Below are 13,829 nucleotides of genomic sequence, written 5' to 3'. Positions count from 1 at the left end.
CCAGGGCTGTCACAAGCTATTTACATGCCATTCAAAGGTGCAGCACTCAAAAACGGTTCGTTGCGACAAAAGTAATGTATATTACATTGTACGCGAAGTTTTTTTGTCCAGTATGCAATATTATGTTACTGGCAGAAGGAAAATAATAGCTAATAGCACAGATGGCACGTCAAGGAGAAGGACAATCGTCACGGCCAACAACTGCTTGCACATGATTGCACAATCGTAATCTAACTCGTTTGCGTGCATCTCGCTGTGTAAGTGTAAGTGGATAGATAAACAACAATGTGAATTGAATTTCTATGTCATGTGGCCCACGATGCCTCTTCATCACAATGTGGTTGCGAAGCGTTGATTGTGGAAGCGACGGAAATTGAAATTGAATGCTGCTTAGACTGTAAAAGCATCACTAGGAATGGAACAGCCACGTGAAAAGCGGCGTCGTATGAAGTATCTGGAGCCTGGTGAAGTGTTTAGTGTGCCGAGGTCTACTGTACGTGCGCGATTACAACGGAATGTTGACAATGTTGGGAATGTTTCTGGCAGCCAGTCTCAGCTTTCACACACCTCGTATCCAAGCACGTCGAACCCGTCACCGTTCGCCCAACACTCCCAGAGCTTTGAAGGTATACGTTCCGAATTGGGGGCAGAATCCGACGCGCATTCAAGTGAAAATGCAGATATGTGTGCAGAAGATCCTAATCGTCAGCATACTTCTGAGAGAGTGCTCAGTGAGGGTGATTATGAAGGCGCTTATGCCGAGGGACACTCCCACTCTGCCATCCCAAGGTATGACGAAGACCCCTTAACGGATGCTTCCGAAGAAATCATAGGTGGGTTCCTTGGAGATATCGCAGAACGTCTTGGTGAAAGCTCGGGCGATGAACTGCTGCAAAGCCTCAGCGAAGGCTTCACATCTCCACATGGAGTTGTTGATGTTGGCTCTGTAGCATCAAGCCTTGTCAGTGAATTTGAAGGTGCAACACTGCCAAATGGAACTGTGACTAAAGCAGCAGCACTTGCCTTGATAATGAGTTTCATTACGTCTCATGGATTGACATGGGATGCCCTTGACAACTTACTGCGCATCATCAATGTACTTTTTGGTTCTGACGTCCTACCACGAACAAAGCATTTAATGCGGAAGCTCTGGGCATGCAAGCTCGAAAATGCTCATCATTATTATTACTGTGACCTTTGCGAGTGCCTTTTAGATATGCAACGCGGACATGATACGCTCACCTGTGGCACTTGTCACACTTCGTTTACAGTTTCGGAACTGAAGGCAAATGGACACTTTTTCATAATTCTTGACTTGCCCAGCCAAGTGAGACACGTCATCACGAAGTCATCGGACAAACTGTTTGCAAATCTTGAACGGCTGAACCAAGAATCTTCCAGTGACATGTCAGACATCAGTGATATCACGAATGGAAGCATCTACAAGACCCTGAAACGTAACGGTTCTCTAAAATGGGGTGATCTCACCATGACATTTAATACGGATGGCAGTCCAGTATTTAAATCATCAAAGTCTTCCGTGTGGCCTCTGCAGTTCGTGATTAATGAGGTTCCGACTTCTGAGCGTTTCTCGAACACCTGCCTCGCTGGACTATGGTTCGGGAAGAAACATCCAAACATGGCACTGTTCCTTGGAAAGTTTGTTGATCACTTGGAGCGCATGCCGCCACTACTTTGGTCTCACAACAACTCAACTGTATCCTCAAACGTCTACGCAATCTGCTGCTGCGTCGATGCTCCTGCACGTGCTGCTGTGCAAAACCAAGTCTTGTTCAGTGGCTTCTTCAGTTGCCCTTGGTGTGTGGTTCGTGGTGAATACGCTGATGGTAAGTTTTTCACATTTGACTAATGTTGTATGAGTATTCATCACAAAAATGGCACTGAACATGGAGTGTTTACTTATACATTATAGGTGCCGTGCGATTTCCAAGCAGTGAGCCTGGTGAAGAGAGGGTACCAGAAAGAGTTATACGTGATATGGAACTCGCTGTGGAATGTGCAACACAAATTAATGGCTTCAAAGGTCCCTCTCCATTGATTAACCTCAGAAATTATGACATTGTATGGGGACAGGCTACAGAGTACATGCATTCCGTTCTGTTGGGTGTGGCAAGGCAGCTTACTGAGTACATTCTGGACTCCTCAAACTCTACAGAACGCTTCTACATTGGTAGGTTCTTGACAAATTATGATGTCCATGTATTCCTCGAGTCTAGCGCACAGTCGAAGCGCATATATTTAGGTTGCAAGTTACAAAGGTTCTTTGGATAACCCGTTTATTGTTCTGTGAAATTATGCACGGGATACACTTGGACATTTTATCTTTAGGAGGTGATTGTGCAAGCTTGTGAATAAAAAGTATGCAGTGTTATTAAAGTTACTTTCAGCAGCACGCCTGTTTTTTATGTTAAATGTTTTAAAACATTTTTGTAACCATTGCTGTAAGGCCATCGCTCGTTCGAACATATGAACCTGCAAAGCATTTTAATAGAGCATTCTCTTCGAGCATGGAAGATGCAGATCAGATTAGTTCTTTGTACTTTTTTGACAAAAGTCATGTACAGATTTCGAAAAGTTGGCATATAGATTAGCAGTTGCAAGAGGGTCTTACAATTCACGACTGTTCATAACAAACACATACTCATTAACAGGCAGTCCCAGCAGTACACAGATCTTGAACAAGCGGTTGAAAGTGATAAAGCCGCCACACTGCATAACAAGACTACCTCGCTCACTATCTGAACGTTGCCACTGGAAGGCCAATGAGTGGAGGAATTGGCTCCTGTACTACAGTGCTCCCTGTCTGGATGGTGTGCTCCCTCAACGCAACTGGAGTCACTGGTGCCTGCTTGTACGTGCCATTTGGATGTTGAATACTACAGTGGTCCCACAGCAAGCAATAACAAATTCAGGTAATCCAGAGAGTATAAGTTCCCATGATTTTTATGCAGTGCATGGAAATAGATTGCAGTTAGCCACTGCACACAGATGCTCAACAGTTTTACAAAGCCACCTTCGTGAACGCCCAGAAGCGTTTGAGGTGCTATGACAAAATAATTGAACTTGTCACACTCAAACTGCTTCAATGGGATAGACTCATACACCACAGTCGACCTAAATGGAATACAAAAATGGCACGTTCTAAATTTAGCAGAATTTAAACAACCCTTGTTTAAAGTAGAAGCACATTTAAATAGGGAGGTCATCGTACAAGAAATCACGTTTATGCATGAAATGTAATGAAACAGCATGTAACTCAAGCAGCGCATAGGAACTATGTGGAGGATCACGCGCTTTTTTAGCGAGTTTCAGAGTTATGGAAGGACACGTCCTATAATCCAATAACCCAACATCCTATAATTCACCACCATAGAATGCGATCAGCTCTCAGATGCCATGGTTGAAACTGCTGAAAAAAATATCACTATAGCATGGATCCTGTGATGTAAACATCTGTTGTACTTCCTGTATATAAGTGTTGACTTCAGTCTCAGTGTCCAAATTTTACTATACATATCTGAACGTTTTAAAATTAATTTTTAAGTATTATTAAAGAAGAAGTCTGGTAAGGTAATGGTAAAACTAGATGTCATTATGCAACTGCTTTTCATTAAAATATGGTGCAACCGAGAAACACCCTGTACAGCATGGCACATGAAAACAATATCAGTTATTGTTCAAAGTCATGCAAATTGTACATACTAGAATGTCCTTCTGAAGAAGAATCAATCTGAATAATCACTCTTGGTTCTGCTTTCATATGCATCAATGAAAAAATCACACATCAATCAGTGCTAATGGAATGCATAACTGACTGCAAAGATATGACCTCTGACGTAATGACCATTACACACAAAGTGTATTGTTTTACTGCTCAGAGATCACTGCTGTTGAATAGGAATATATTAAGATATAATATTGCATATTCTGCAATAACAACTGCTTTGGTTCTCTTTTCTCTTTGTTTTCTAGAAAGCCTTCTGAAGAAGTTTGTTGATCAGGCCCAGAGACTCTACGGCTCAAGGATGATGACATTTAATATGCACCAGCTCTTGCACCTTCCGAGGTCCGTCAGTAAACTTGGCCCTTTGTGGGCACACTCAGCCTTTGTTTTTGAGTCTGGAAATGGACGAGTGGTGAGCTGCATCAATGCTGCCAAGGGTGCCCCCCATCAAGTTCTAGAACGTGTTGCTGTGATGCAAGAGGTTGAGCTACTCTGTCAAATCTTGCCTTTGCCACAAGAGGCTGAAGCTTTATGCCAGCGGATGCTTGGTTACCCAAGGACACAAGCAGCTACAAGAACTCAAGGTGCCAGTCTTCTTGGCCGGGGTAGACGTGTGCACAGCCTCTCAGCTGAGGAAACAAGAGCGCTTGAAAGAGTAGGCTGCTGTGTACCTGTGCACGCAACTGAGTATCTCCGACTCATTTATAGCCACACTGTGTACACAAGTGAGCAGTACCGCAGAGCTAAAAGGAGCAACAGTACAGCGATTCTGACACGCAACAGTGATTTCTACATCATCAGCCGCATACTTGAAGTTACCTCAGAAGGGCTAAAGACATGTATCCTGCTCTGTAAGAGACTAATACCAACAGAAGATGATGTTCGTTACCCCAGCCATATTGTGCAGTGCTTCGTTTCTTCAAGTGGTGCTCTAGTAGCACTTCCTGTAACAGATTTGTCTGCTGTATGTATGCTGCTAGATTTTAGGCACGATGACAGAATGTACGTGTGCACACTAGCAAATGACATTGAACGTGACTGAGAGCCCTCAGTCACATTCACTGTGACTTCACATTTTAAGGTTCATTTAATTCACTGGAGGCATAAATTGCAGTACAACTTCTGTATAGCGAAGCTACATATCTTGAAGATATGGATATTGGAAAAACGGCAAAAAAAATAAAAAGCAGTTCATGTGGTACTGGCTCTAGCAAAAGGAAATTCCTGTCAAATCAGACAACTAGACTTCTGGTTAAGTCCTTTAAAACTAACTCGCACGACAAAGCAGAACGCTATACAATGTCAACCTCTTCGCTAGTTCACAAAAGTTAGCACACAGTCCAAAGCTACAGTGTCACAATCCATAAATTTATTTCTGTTCACAACATCCTTTGTACATAAGAGCTTGAAGCTTTCTATCAGTTGGTTTGAGTGCTGCGCAATGTAGGAATTCAGTTTCATATGCAGTGTGAAGAAAAATTGACATTGACATTTTACATGACATGACATTTACATTTGACAATTTTATACGCAGTCTTAGATTAGATACTTTTTTGTAATTAACCTTTGTTTAACATCATGCATAGAGAAATAAGGAATTGAACCTCAGTGTGCAACAACGGGGGTAAGTCGAGAAATCCCAAACGGCGAATAACGTGAATGTTTGGTAAAGTAATTGCAGCTGATTTTTCTTGAATAATGCAAATGCAAAATGTGTAACATCTATGCACACACAACTACATGCATGTCCTGTTAGCATCATTTTTGGTTGTGTATCTTAAGAGAAACTGAACAAAATCTGGAAGCATCACATATCCCCTTTTTCCATATAACAGTGCACACACATGATTTCCATGCAGGCAAAAAAAAAGAAACAGTTTTCTCAAGTCGGACATTGATGGTGATGTCAGATAGTGCAAAGCTGTCTTTGTGCAGTGGAGCGGCCTAGATTGGGTGTAACATGTTGCTAATCGAGCAGTCTTGAAAATAATGTCCTACGTGGTCAGCATAATGTGACTTCTTGGTGCGCACGTTTTTACGATTACAATGATCGGTAGCACTGACACGGTCAAATGACATGGTCACGTGAGGTATATGAAGTACATATGTTTTTCTAGTGGAAGTCGAAAGTTAATTTCTGGATCATACCAAAATTTAAGCTATACCTTCTGTATGTGTGTAAAAAAGGGGTTTCTTACCCTCCTATAGAAAGTCAATAAATTGCAATACGGTTCTAAATTTTCTTTGACAGGTACATACTGGTACGCTGATGTCATGCAACAGATATACTAAAAAAGGGGATAGTCGACTTATCCCCCTTTTTGCTTACAGAGGTTCAATTCTTGTTAACATCACTTGGCTGAAAGTGCTTCATGACTATGTCCTGTTTATCGAAGTGGTACTTGATAGCATAATAAGGTGCTCTTTTGCCATAACTATGACTGTACTCCAGAGTACTCCTTGCACCCCACGGCCTGCCCCGTCCCCAATTTTGGTATCAAGATCATTTATTTCAAGTAATAAACACAGCAGCATGTGGCACACGGATCAAATGCACTACTGGCACAACATAATTCAAGGGCAGGGCTGCAGAACTACTTAGAGGCAATCTCAGAAAAGCGCGTCACAAGCAGTTGGGGCATCTGCGATATCGTGATGACCTTACTTTACTTATCAAAGATATGACAAGGTTATTTGTACTACTTTGTGAATGCAGAACACGTGCAAATGTACGGAAACGATTTAAGAATAAACTTTATTGTACTTTACGAGTGTGGGCCGGCCCTATATTATCTGGGCTCGCGGGTGGGCTATACATGTGTGCTGTGTTAAATGCGAGGGAAATGTTTATTTTATACATAGGCTTCCGACTTTTCGGATTTATCCGACAAGCTCCCTTCGATGATTTTTGCAAACAAATCTGATTCATCTGACAAACTTTTCCCCGTTTCCTTCGTCCTTTCCCCCCCCCTCTTCCACGCTTATTTTTCGACTTCAAACTGATCCACAACCAAAAATGGGTCAGAAGTGGTAGCCGATCTTCAGGGTCGCTGGACACATCAATGGCCCAAAAGGAGGGGGGTGCACACACTTGACCCATCTGTTCTATGCATCCTTGACCCTCGTAACTCTATTTGACCCCGGGATTGGGCTAGTTTGGCACAGAACAGTTCTGTGTTCTTCATAGCTGCTACTTATTTGGAGTCTGGGCACCATTCACACTTTGTGCCAATACGCTATATCGTGTGATCTCAGTCACTCTTTTGCACTTCTTCTCTTGCATTGCCTCTGCGATGACTATTGCGAAATACTCCGAATTTCGGAAAAGTTGAGAACTCCGATGTACAGCCTCAGAATTTTCCAAAATGAAAACTCCGGAAAGATGGAACCCTATATATTTCTACAGGACATATTGCTACAAATATTACTTTGCATTAAGCATCTTCTACTGCCCAAACTGTGCTTGCATGATTAAGTTTGCTGAGACAGTAGCTAAAATTCACTAACATATGCATTGCGACAATAATTTAACAAAAGAGGACGCTGGTATCTCTCACATGTACTGATATTTTCCAATACCAGCACTGGTACGAACTGAATACATCAGTTTCTGGTATGACTCATGTTCCTAACAAGTAACCAAACCAGGTGCATGTGCCGCAGGTATATGGTCATGGCAATGCTGATACAGCTACATCGGTTTCTGGCATGACTGGTGTATCTGACAAGTTGTCAAACCAGGATGCAGGCACTGCTGACATATGGTCATGTCAGCATGTCTGTTGTCTTGGTGCAGTGCAAACCAGAAACTGGTATTTCTGGTTTTGATATTTATCAGCAAAAACAGAAACTGGTATAGTCATACCAGTTCTGGCATAATTTCAAACCAGGCTTTTTCAACAGGGTAATGCCAGAAGAACCTGCCGCTGAGTCATTCCGTAGTAGACGGCAGAACTAACTGCTTTGTCTGTTATGTGTTTAATGTCTTCTCGCGGTCTTCTAACCGCACGTAATATCAAGCAGCTCAGTCAAAAGATATTCCGTAGCAGACGACAGGACCAATGGTGTCGTCTGTTATGTGTGCCATGTCCATTCGCGTACTCCTCTGTCCGCAACGAATATCATGCAGCTCAGCTACAAAATAATCCGTAGCAGACGACGGGACCAAGGCTATCGTCTGCTATGTTGGTCGCGCCATTTCGTGCTATTCTAACCGCGCGGAATATCGTGTCTAAGTCAGAAGATATTGTGTTGCAGACGACAGCACCAATGTGGTTCGCTGTACTCCGGCTCCAACTTCCAATGCCTAGGCGCACGGTGAATGCTCAACATAAGACTCCTTTAACTTTTTTTTTTCTTTTCACTTTTCCTTCCACTAGAATATTCTGCGATGATGTTCGTGGTGCGACGATACAGATTATAGTGCTTAAAACTGCCATGGCACCTGGATTGTGTTGTATAGCGCCTGGATTATTTCAGATGGCACGTGAATTAAATCAGATGACTTGGACTAAAATGGACGGGAAAACCTGTACATGAGAAAGTAAATATCTGTCGTGGCAACAACTTCTGTGTAAAAAGGTTTGAGCCATTGTCCACGTCACTGGACAAATTTGATGCAGGTATGCATTGTTTCCTAAAATAATTTTAAGGGTTTAAGTCTCGAGACAAGTATGATCATGAGAGATGCGAGCAGTACAATGCATACATTCAGTAAAAGAAGAACAAAAAGGGCAAATATGTATGTGCTGTGCAAATGTTGTGTGTTTCCACCGTATGTAGTACAAATCCACAGCCTTTTCTGACTTGTGGCAAAGGTGTCTCCTGACTCCTCTGCGGCGTTTTCTGAACCCTCTCCTTCGCACGATCGGAACTCTCCTGTTCGGCATGGACAACAGGATCATTTTCTTGTTTTGCCAGTTGCGTTCGCAACTTTTCCATTTTCGCTTGGTCCCCTTGGGCACTTTCAATGTGTACCCAAGCTACATGCCAAATGTAGCCCAATGTTAACCCAAACTTGGCCATGTTTGTCCAGCTAAAGTAGCCAAACATGGAACAAGCCTGACTGTGCAGCACATTCCTCGTTTGGCGTCGGCTCCTTTGGCCAAAATGGCATAAGATCGAATTCCATTTGACTCGTCAACGTTTGCGCGAACGTGAATACTTAACAATACATATCTCTATGTAATTATATATTGTACATAGTGCCTCTGTGTGTGTATGTATACTATACGTGCAATCGAAAAACACCGTGAAGTATGGAACGATTGTCATGTTTCTTGCGCACTTCTTGTTCGGTTTAAACAAACGTCTTTCAAACGTACAGTTTCAAAGAAATCATCGGGAGTATGTACGGGTAGAAGGAAGAAGTAATAGGAGTACGTTCTACAAGAATTGTAGAAATATAATTCTATTGCGCAGTCTCCTTTCGCCTCCGCCTCCTTGACCGTCCACGTTTTCTATCTGCAGCAGGGTAGAGTCATTTCTTCACCGTCGTCTTAACCGCAGCATCCGTCATACCCTCAAAGTTGATGCGTACACCACCTGTAAAAGAAGCATCATACGAGGGGTTTCAAGTGAAACCGGGGCTTTCTGTCTCCTGAGTGTACAAATGGCTCGCGCTACTTCTTTTTCGTCATTTTCACACGCGACAGGCCTCCGCGTTCACCACGTGGTGATCCAAAGTTTGTGCAAAACAGAATACACGTGCTGGACAAGATGACCGACAACGAGGTGAGCGCGCACATCGAACAGCGAATTTTCATGAAGTTTCTCGTGAATGAAGGCGTAAAGTCATCTGAGATTTACAGAAGACTTCAGGCCCAGTATAGCCACGATACACTTAGATGCAGCAAAGCGTTTTAGTGGTGCAAAAGGTTCCGAGACGGCCGTACATCAGTGCAGGACGATCCCGGCCGGGACTGTATCGCGATAGACTGCACAGACAGCGTGTCAGCACTAGAAAGAGAACTGCTCTTATCTTTATTCGGCTCTTTTAAGCACAAGTGGGCGGGGCTGCCTACCAAGGTTATCAGGCGAACCTGATACATCTCCCTTTTTTCATTTTTTTTTTCACAGCAACATTTAAACAGCATCAACAACAGTATTAAGAACAGTCACGAGTCAAACAGTATCAAAATGCAACTACTCAAATTACATAATCAACAATAAAGCATTACTCTCTACAAGGAGAAAAAAAAATTAAGCGGCACGCTTTAACTATACATTAGTCGATCTGGCGGCCTTCGCTGCCTCGATGATCTTCTCAGTTGAGGCGCCATCACTGGTGGTACCTGGCTGTTGTCCTCGGCTGGACCTTTTGATGTGGGACCTGGCTCGGCTTGAGGTGTTGCTGCTTCCGTGGTCTTGTTTGTGGTGCTGTAATCCGGAGCTACCGTAGGAAGGGTGAATACCTCCGGAGTTCGAAGAAGGTGCTGGCGATTCCGTCGTACCCCTCTCCCGTCTTCGGTGAGAACCCGGTAGGACCTTGGCACCAACTGGTCCTGTACTCTTGCTTTAACGTCCCAGGAACCAGACCGCTGCAACCGCACAGTGTCCCCCTGCGAGAGTGGAGGCAACAGAGTGCCCATGTGGATGTTCTGCTTACGCTTCCACACGTGCACTGCATCGTCAGCGGCGAAGTCCGTAAGGGTATGGGATCTTGGTTTTAAACCAATTGTCCTGGGCTATTTTTTTGGTTGAATTCGATTTGGCTTTTTTTAAAATTTCTTTTCAAATTTGTTGTTTTTGTTGGTGGATATAATAATGTAATTATGGTCGCTATTAGAAGGGGTGTCTAAAACTTCACAGAGAGTAATTTTGGCAGCGTATGTGATTTTAGTAGCAGTGATGTCAATCCATGATTTTCCATTGATGGTTTGGAAGGTTGGGGGACGGTCGGCGTCATTAATAGTAGTGAAACTATTGTTGATTAGGAATTTCTAAAACGGCATTGCCTCTATCATCATTTGTTGGTCCCCATAGGGCTGATTTGGCGTTTAAGTCTCCGCATCATATTATGTTTGCTGTTGAGTTTTTAGTAATATTTTCTATATCGTAGAGGATGTTTTCTAAATTGTCATTGGGTGGTGCGTATGCATTTATTATGAGATAGTTATCCATTTTATTTTTGCAGGTGATTGCAATGATTTCTGTAGATATGGAAACTGGGATTATATCCCAAGAGTCTGCAAGGCTTATTATTTCTGTTTTGGGATTTTTAGGATTTTTGATACTTGTGAATTTGTCATAGTCTACATCTTCTATGATTGATTTGTATGGTTCTTGAATTAGTAGAAAGTCAATTCTCCTTTCCAGGGCTGTATTTATGGCTGTAAGATGGGCTGTTTTGGATTTTGCTGTATTGATTTGAAGGATATTTACCATGATTAAGGGGGGAGGGGGGTGTTATGTTATAATAGATGAGAGGAAAGGGGTGGTGTGTAGGTTTACTCGGTATAGCTTGTTCGAGATCTAACGAAGTTCTCCCATTTTTTCAAGGAGGGACACGCGTTAGTGGCGAATACATGGTGTGTATCAAATTGCGTCCTGAACTTAGTGTTTGATTGTCGGCCGCATAAGCAGCAGAGAGACTCGTCTGATCGTTTTCATTGTCCTCTTTGGATTCTAACTCCATTTCAATGGTTAAATTTCACCATTTTAGCATTACCAACTTTAACCTCAATTTTCGCCTATTTCCCGTAGGAATTCGGCGTTTTCACTTTCGTTTCTTCCCTTTCCTTTCCGTTTCCAATCTCTTCCCCTTTCCCTCCTCTATCCGTGAGTTTTTATAGAATTTAAATATCTATACCCGTTCTCAAGATATGAGCTATATAGGATTGCTCTGTTTTCGTGGAGAAAACCAGTAAGATCTAGTTTCGGTTTCGATTTGAGGGTTCGTAAAGTTGTCCGAAGGTGGACCGTACTCTGTTTAGGTGACTGTTACTTTCTATCCAAGATGGTGGCCCCCTTGGGGTTTGTTTACTTCACTATTTATAACGATTTCTCAGGATCCTCTGGGCGGAATTTCAAAATTTTTATAGTTCCGAGAATCGGAAGTTGAGATCTATCTTTGAGTTATAAATTTAAATCATTAATTGGTCGCGTTCTCGAAATCCGGTCCCGGCCACGCTAAAAGTAGGCTTAGCCGGGCTGGTCTGAGAAATCGTTTGTTTTAGTCAAAATTTTGGGTTTTATGTTAAAATTTCACTCACTTCAGATGCCTGAGGTGTTCTTGTGCTTGAAAATCACCAGCGATCCTCTGGATGATGGAAAAAACCGTCCGATCTAGGGACAAGGTCCCAAGGGACATTACTTTCAGAAAGAGAAGAGAGAGAAGGGAGAGAGAGACCTAGGCCCGCACCACACAAGGTATCGCAGGCCTGGGCCTCAGATAGAAAAGAGACAGCTAAGGATAGTGAAAGCATGTGAGCAAGGGTTAGTATAGCCGGAAATAAGACGAATACAGAAAGAAGGAGATTGGTTGGGAGTCGCGAAACCACAGCCAGGGGAACGGGGAACAGGCAAAAGACAGCAGCTTTTATAAATCACTCCTCATAACATAATATCACATGAAACATATCACACAATGTACACAAAGTACCCAAACAACTTACATTACATCCCCGGAGGCTGTCTCAGTCCGTATAAAGTAACAAACACACACAAAAAATGTTTTTAATTATTACAATCATTACGTCATGTCAGAAAGCAACGCGCACCACACCAGTCCTACCAAGACCGTCCCAGCTGTAGGGCACACCTCCAGACCACCAGAGTCTCAATCCGTCTTGTCCACTGCCCACACGACACCTCACACCACCCTGCCAAGTTCAAAGTCCTCACCAGGAGCCACGTTTGTTCAAGACACCTTCTGTGCCTCCTCCTCAACCTCTGGCACCACCTCCCAAGGTCTCCCAAGGTCTCCCAAGGTCTGGTCCCAAGAGACACCTCCTCAATGTGGGAACTTGACAGTAATGAAGGATAAAATGAATGATTGGACAGGAGGTGAAGAGACTGAACCCGAACCTCCCCCTGCTCGCACTCAAAGGTATTACAGACGAGGAGGCCAGGAGATAAAACAAAATATAGTGGAGAGGAGAGAAGATGCACTATCTCCAGTGAAGCCGCAGCCGGCGGAGCGACCACGGCAGGACCGACGAGGAGGGAAGACCCCACCAAGCCCGACGTCCATTCAATCTGTGAAGATAGCCGCCGTGTTGGTTCAGGTCTGACAAGCCCCCATAAGCGAGACAAGTCCCGCGGAAGCGGCCAGGCTCCTGCAACGGCTGTTGTTTCTTTTGCATGTGAATTTGCCCACTGCCTATATTCTGATAGGGACAGATGGGTGAAATAGAGGTTGGTTGGGGGGAGTATAGTGTTGGGACGAAGGAAGTGATTTCAGCAACTCCGTACCACCATAAGGTATAGCAGAGTTACTGAAAGGAGTAGGAAGAATTTGGGAAAAAGAGGAGGGAGAGTAGAGGGATGAGAGGAGAAAGAAAGAAAGAGAGAGAAGAATTATCCAGCGAAACCACCGTTCGGGAACAGGCCATGGCATAAAATAAAATGGGGAGTTTATTGTCTTTGGATACATTGGTTGATATATTTGGAAAATTATACAATTGTTATGTTACAGGTGGGGAGGCTTCTCCCGGGGGTGGGTGCTGGTGTGGGTAGATGCTGGTTGTCTTGAATTTGTCTTGATGTGTCTTGTCTTCGTGCTCAGGGTCTTCTATCTTCTGTCTTGTAGTATAGTTAAATGTATTAAGAGTAGAACTGGCGGAAGAAGTACGGATGGATATTAATCCATTTAGGTAGGTCCGTCTTCTCCGCCATTTCCCTCATTAGATATCGTAGTTTATTTCTTCTATGACATATTTTGCTAATTTAAAGAATAAGATTTTCATATTAGCATCTTTCAAAATAATTGATACTGTTTGTTGATTTAGAGGTTTTTTCATGATTTTTATTATTTTATCTCTTAGGTGGTTCCCGGCGTCGGGAACTTGGCGCCCCCATCGCCCGGCAGCAGCCGCAGTAGCCCCCTCCTGCACTGACGGTTGGGTCGCCGCAGGAGGGAGAC

The 13,829-nt window shown here is 43.3% G+C and overlaps 1 protein-coding gene and 1 long non-coding RNA gene across 3 annotated transcripts; one reads left to right on the top strand and one right to left on the bottom strand.

The window, feature by feature from the left end:
• The first annotated feature begins 170 nt into the window (after positions 1–170).
• LOC135378385 (uncharacterized) lies at positions 171–6,513 on the top strand. The gene is made up of 4 exons (XM_064611420.1): positions 171–1,847; positions 1,934–2,191; positions 2,673–2,933; positions 3,994–6,513. Exons 1-4 carry the CDS (start codon positions 416–418, stop codon positions 4,785–4,787), a joined length of 2,745 nt encoding a protein of 914 aa, XP_064467490.1. The 5' UTR covers positions 171–415; the 3' UTR covers positions 4,788–6,513.
• On the bottom strand, positions 5,099–12,081 carry LOC135378386 (uncharacterized). Of its 2 annotated transcripts, XR_010418343.1 has the most exons (3): positions 11,959–12,081; positions 9,971–10,305; positions 5,099–9,289 (listed from the first exon to the last, which is right to left on the bottom strand). It is a non-coding gene; the product is annotated as an uncharacterized LOC135378386 (long non-coding RNA). The 2 variants fall into 2 exon arrangements; XR_010418342.1 differs by lacking the exon at positions 5,099–9,289 and having other exon boundaries at positions 9,698–10,305.
• Between the last annotated feature and the right edge of the window lie 1,748 nt (positions 12,082–13,829).

This window comes from Ornithodoros turicata, chromosome 1, assembly GCF_037126465.1.
Source record: "Ornithodoros turicata isolate Travis chromosome 1, ASM3712646v1, whole genome shotgun sequence".
NCBI classification, from domain to species: domain Eukaryota; kingdom Metazoa; phylum Arthropoda; class Arachnida; order Ixodida; family Argasidae; genus Ornithodoros; species Ornithodoros turicata.
The sequence above is the reverse complement of the archived record's forward strand: the minus strand, read 5'-3'. Positions and strand labels throughout refer to the sequence as shown.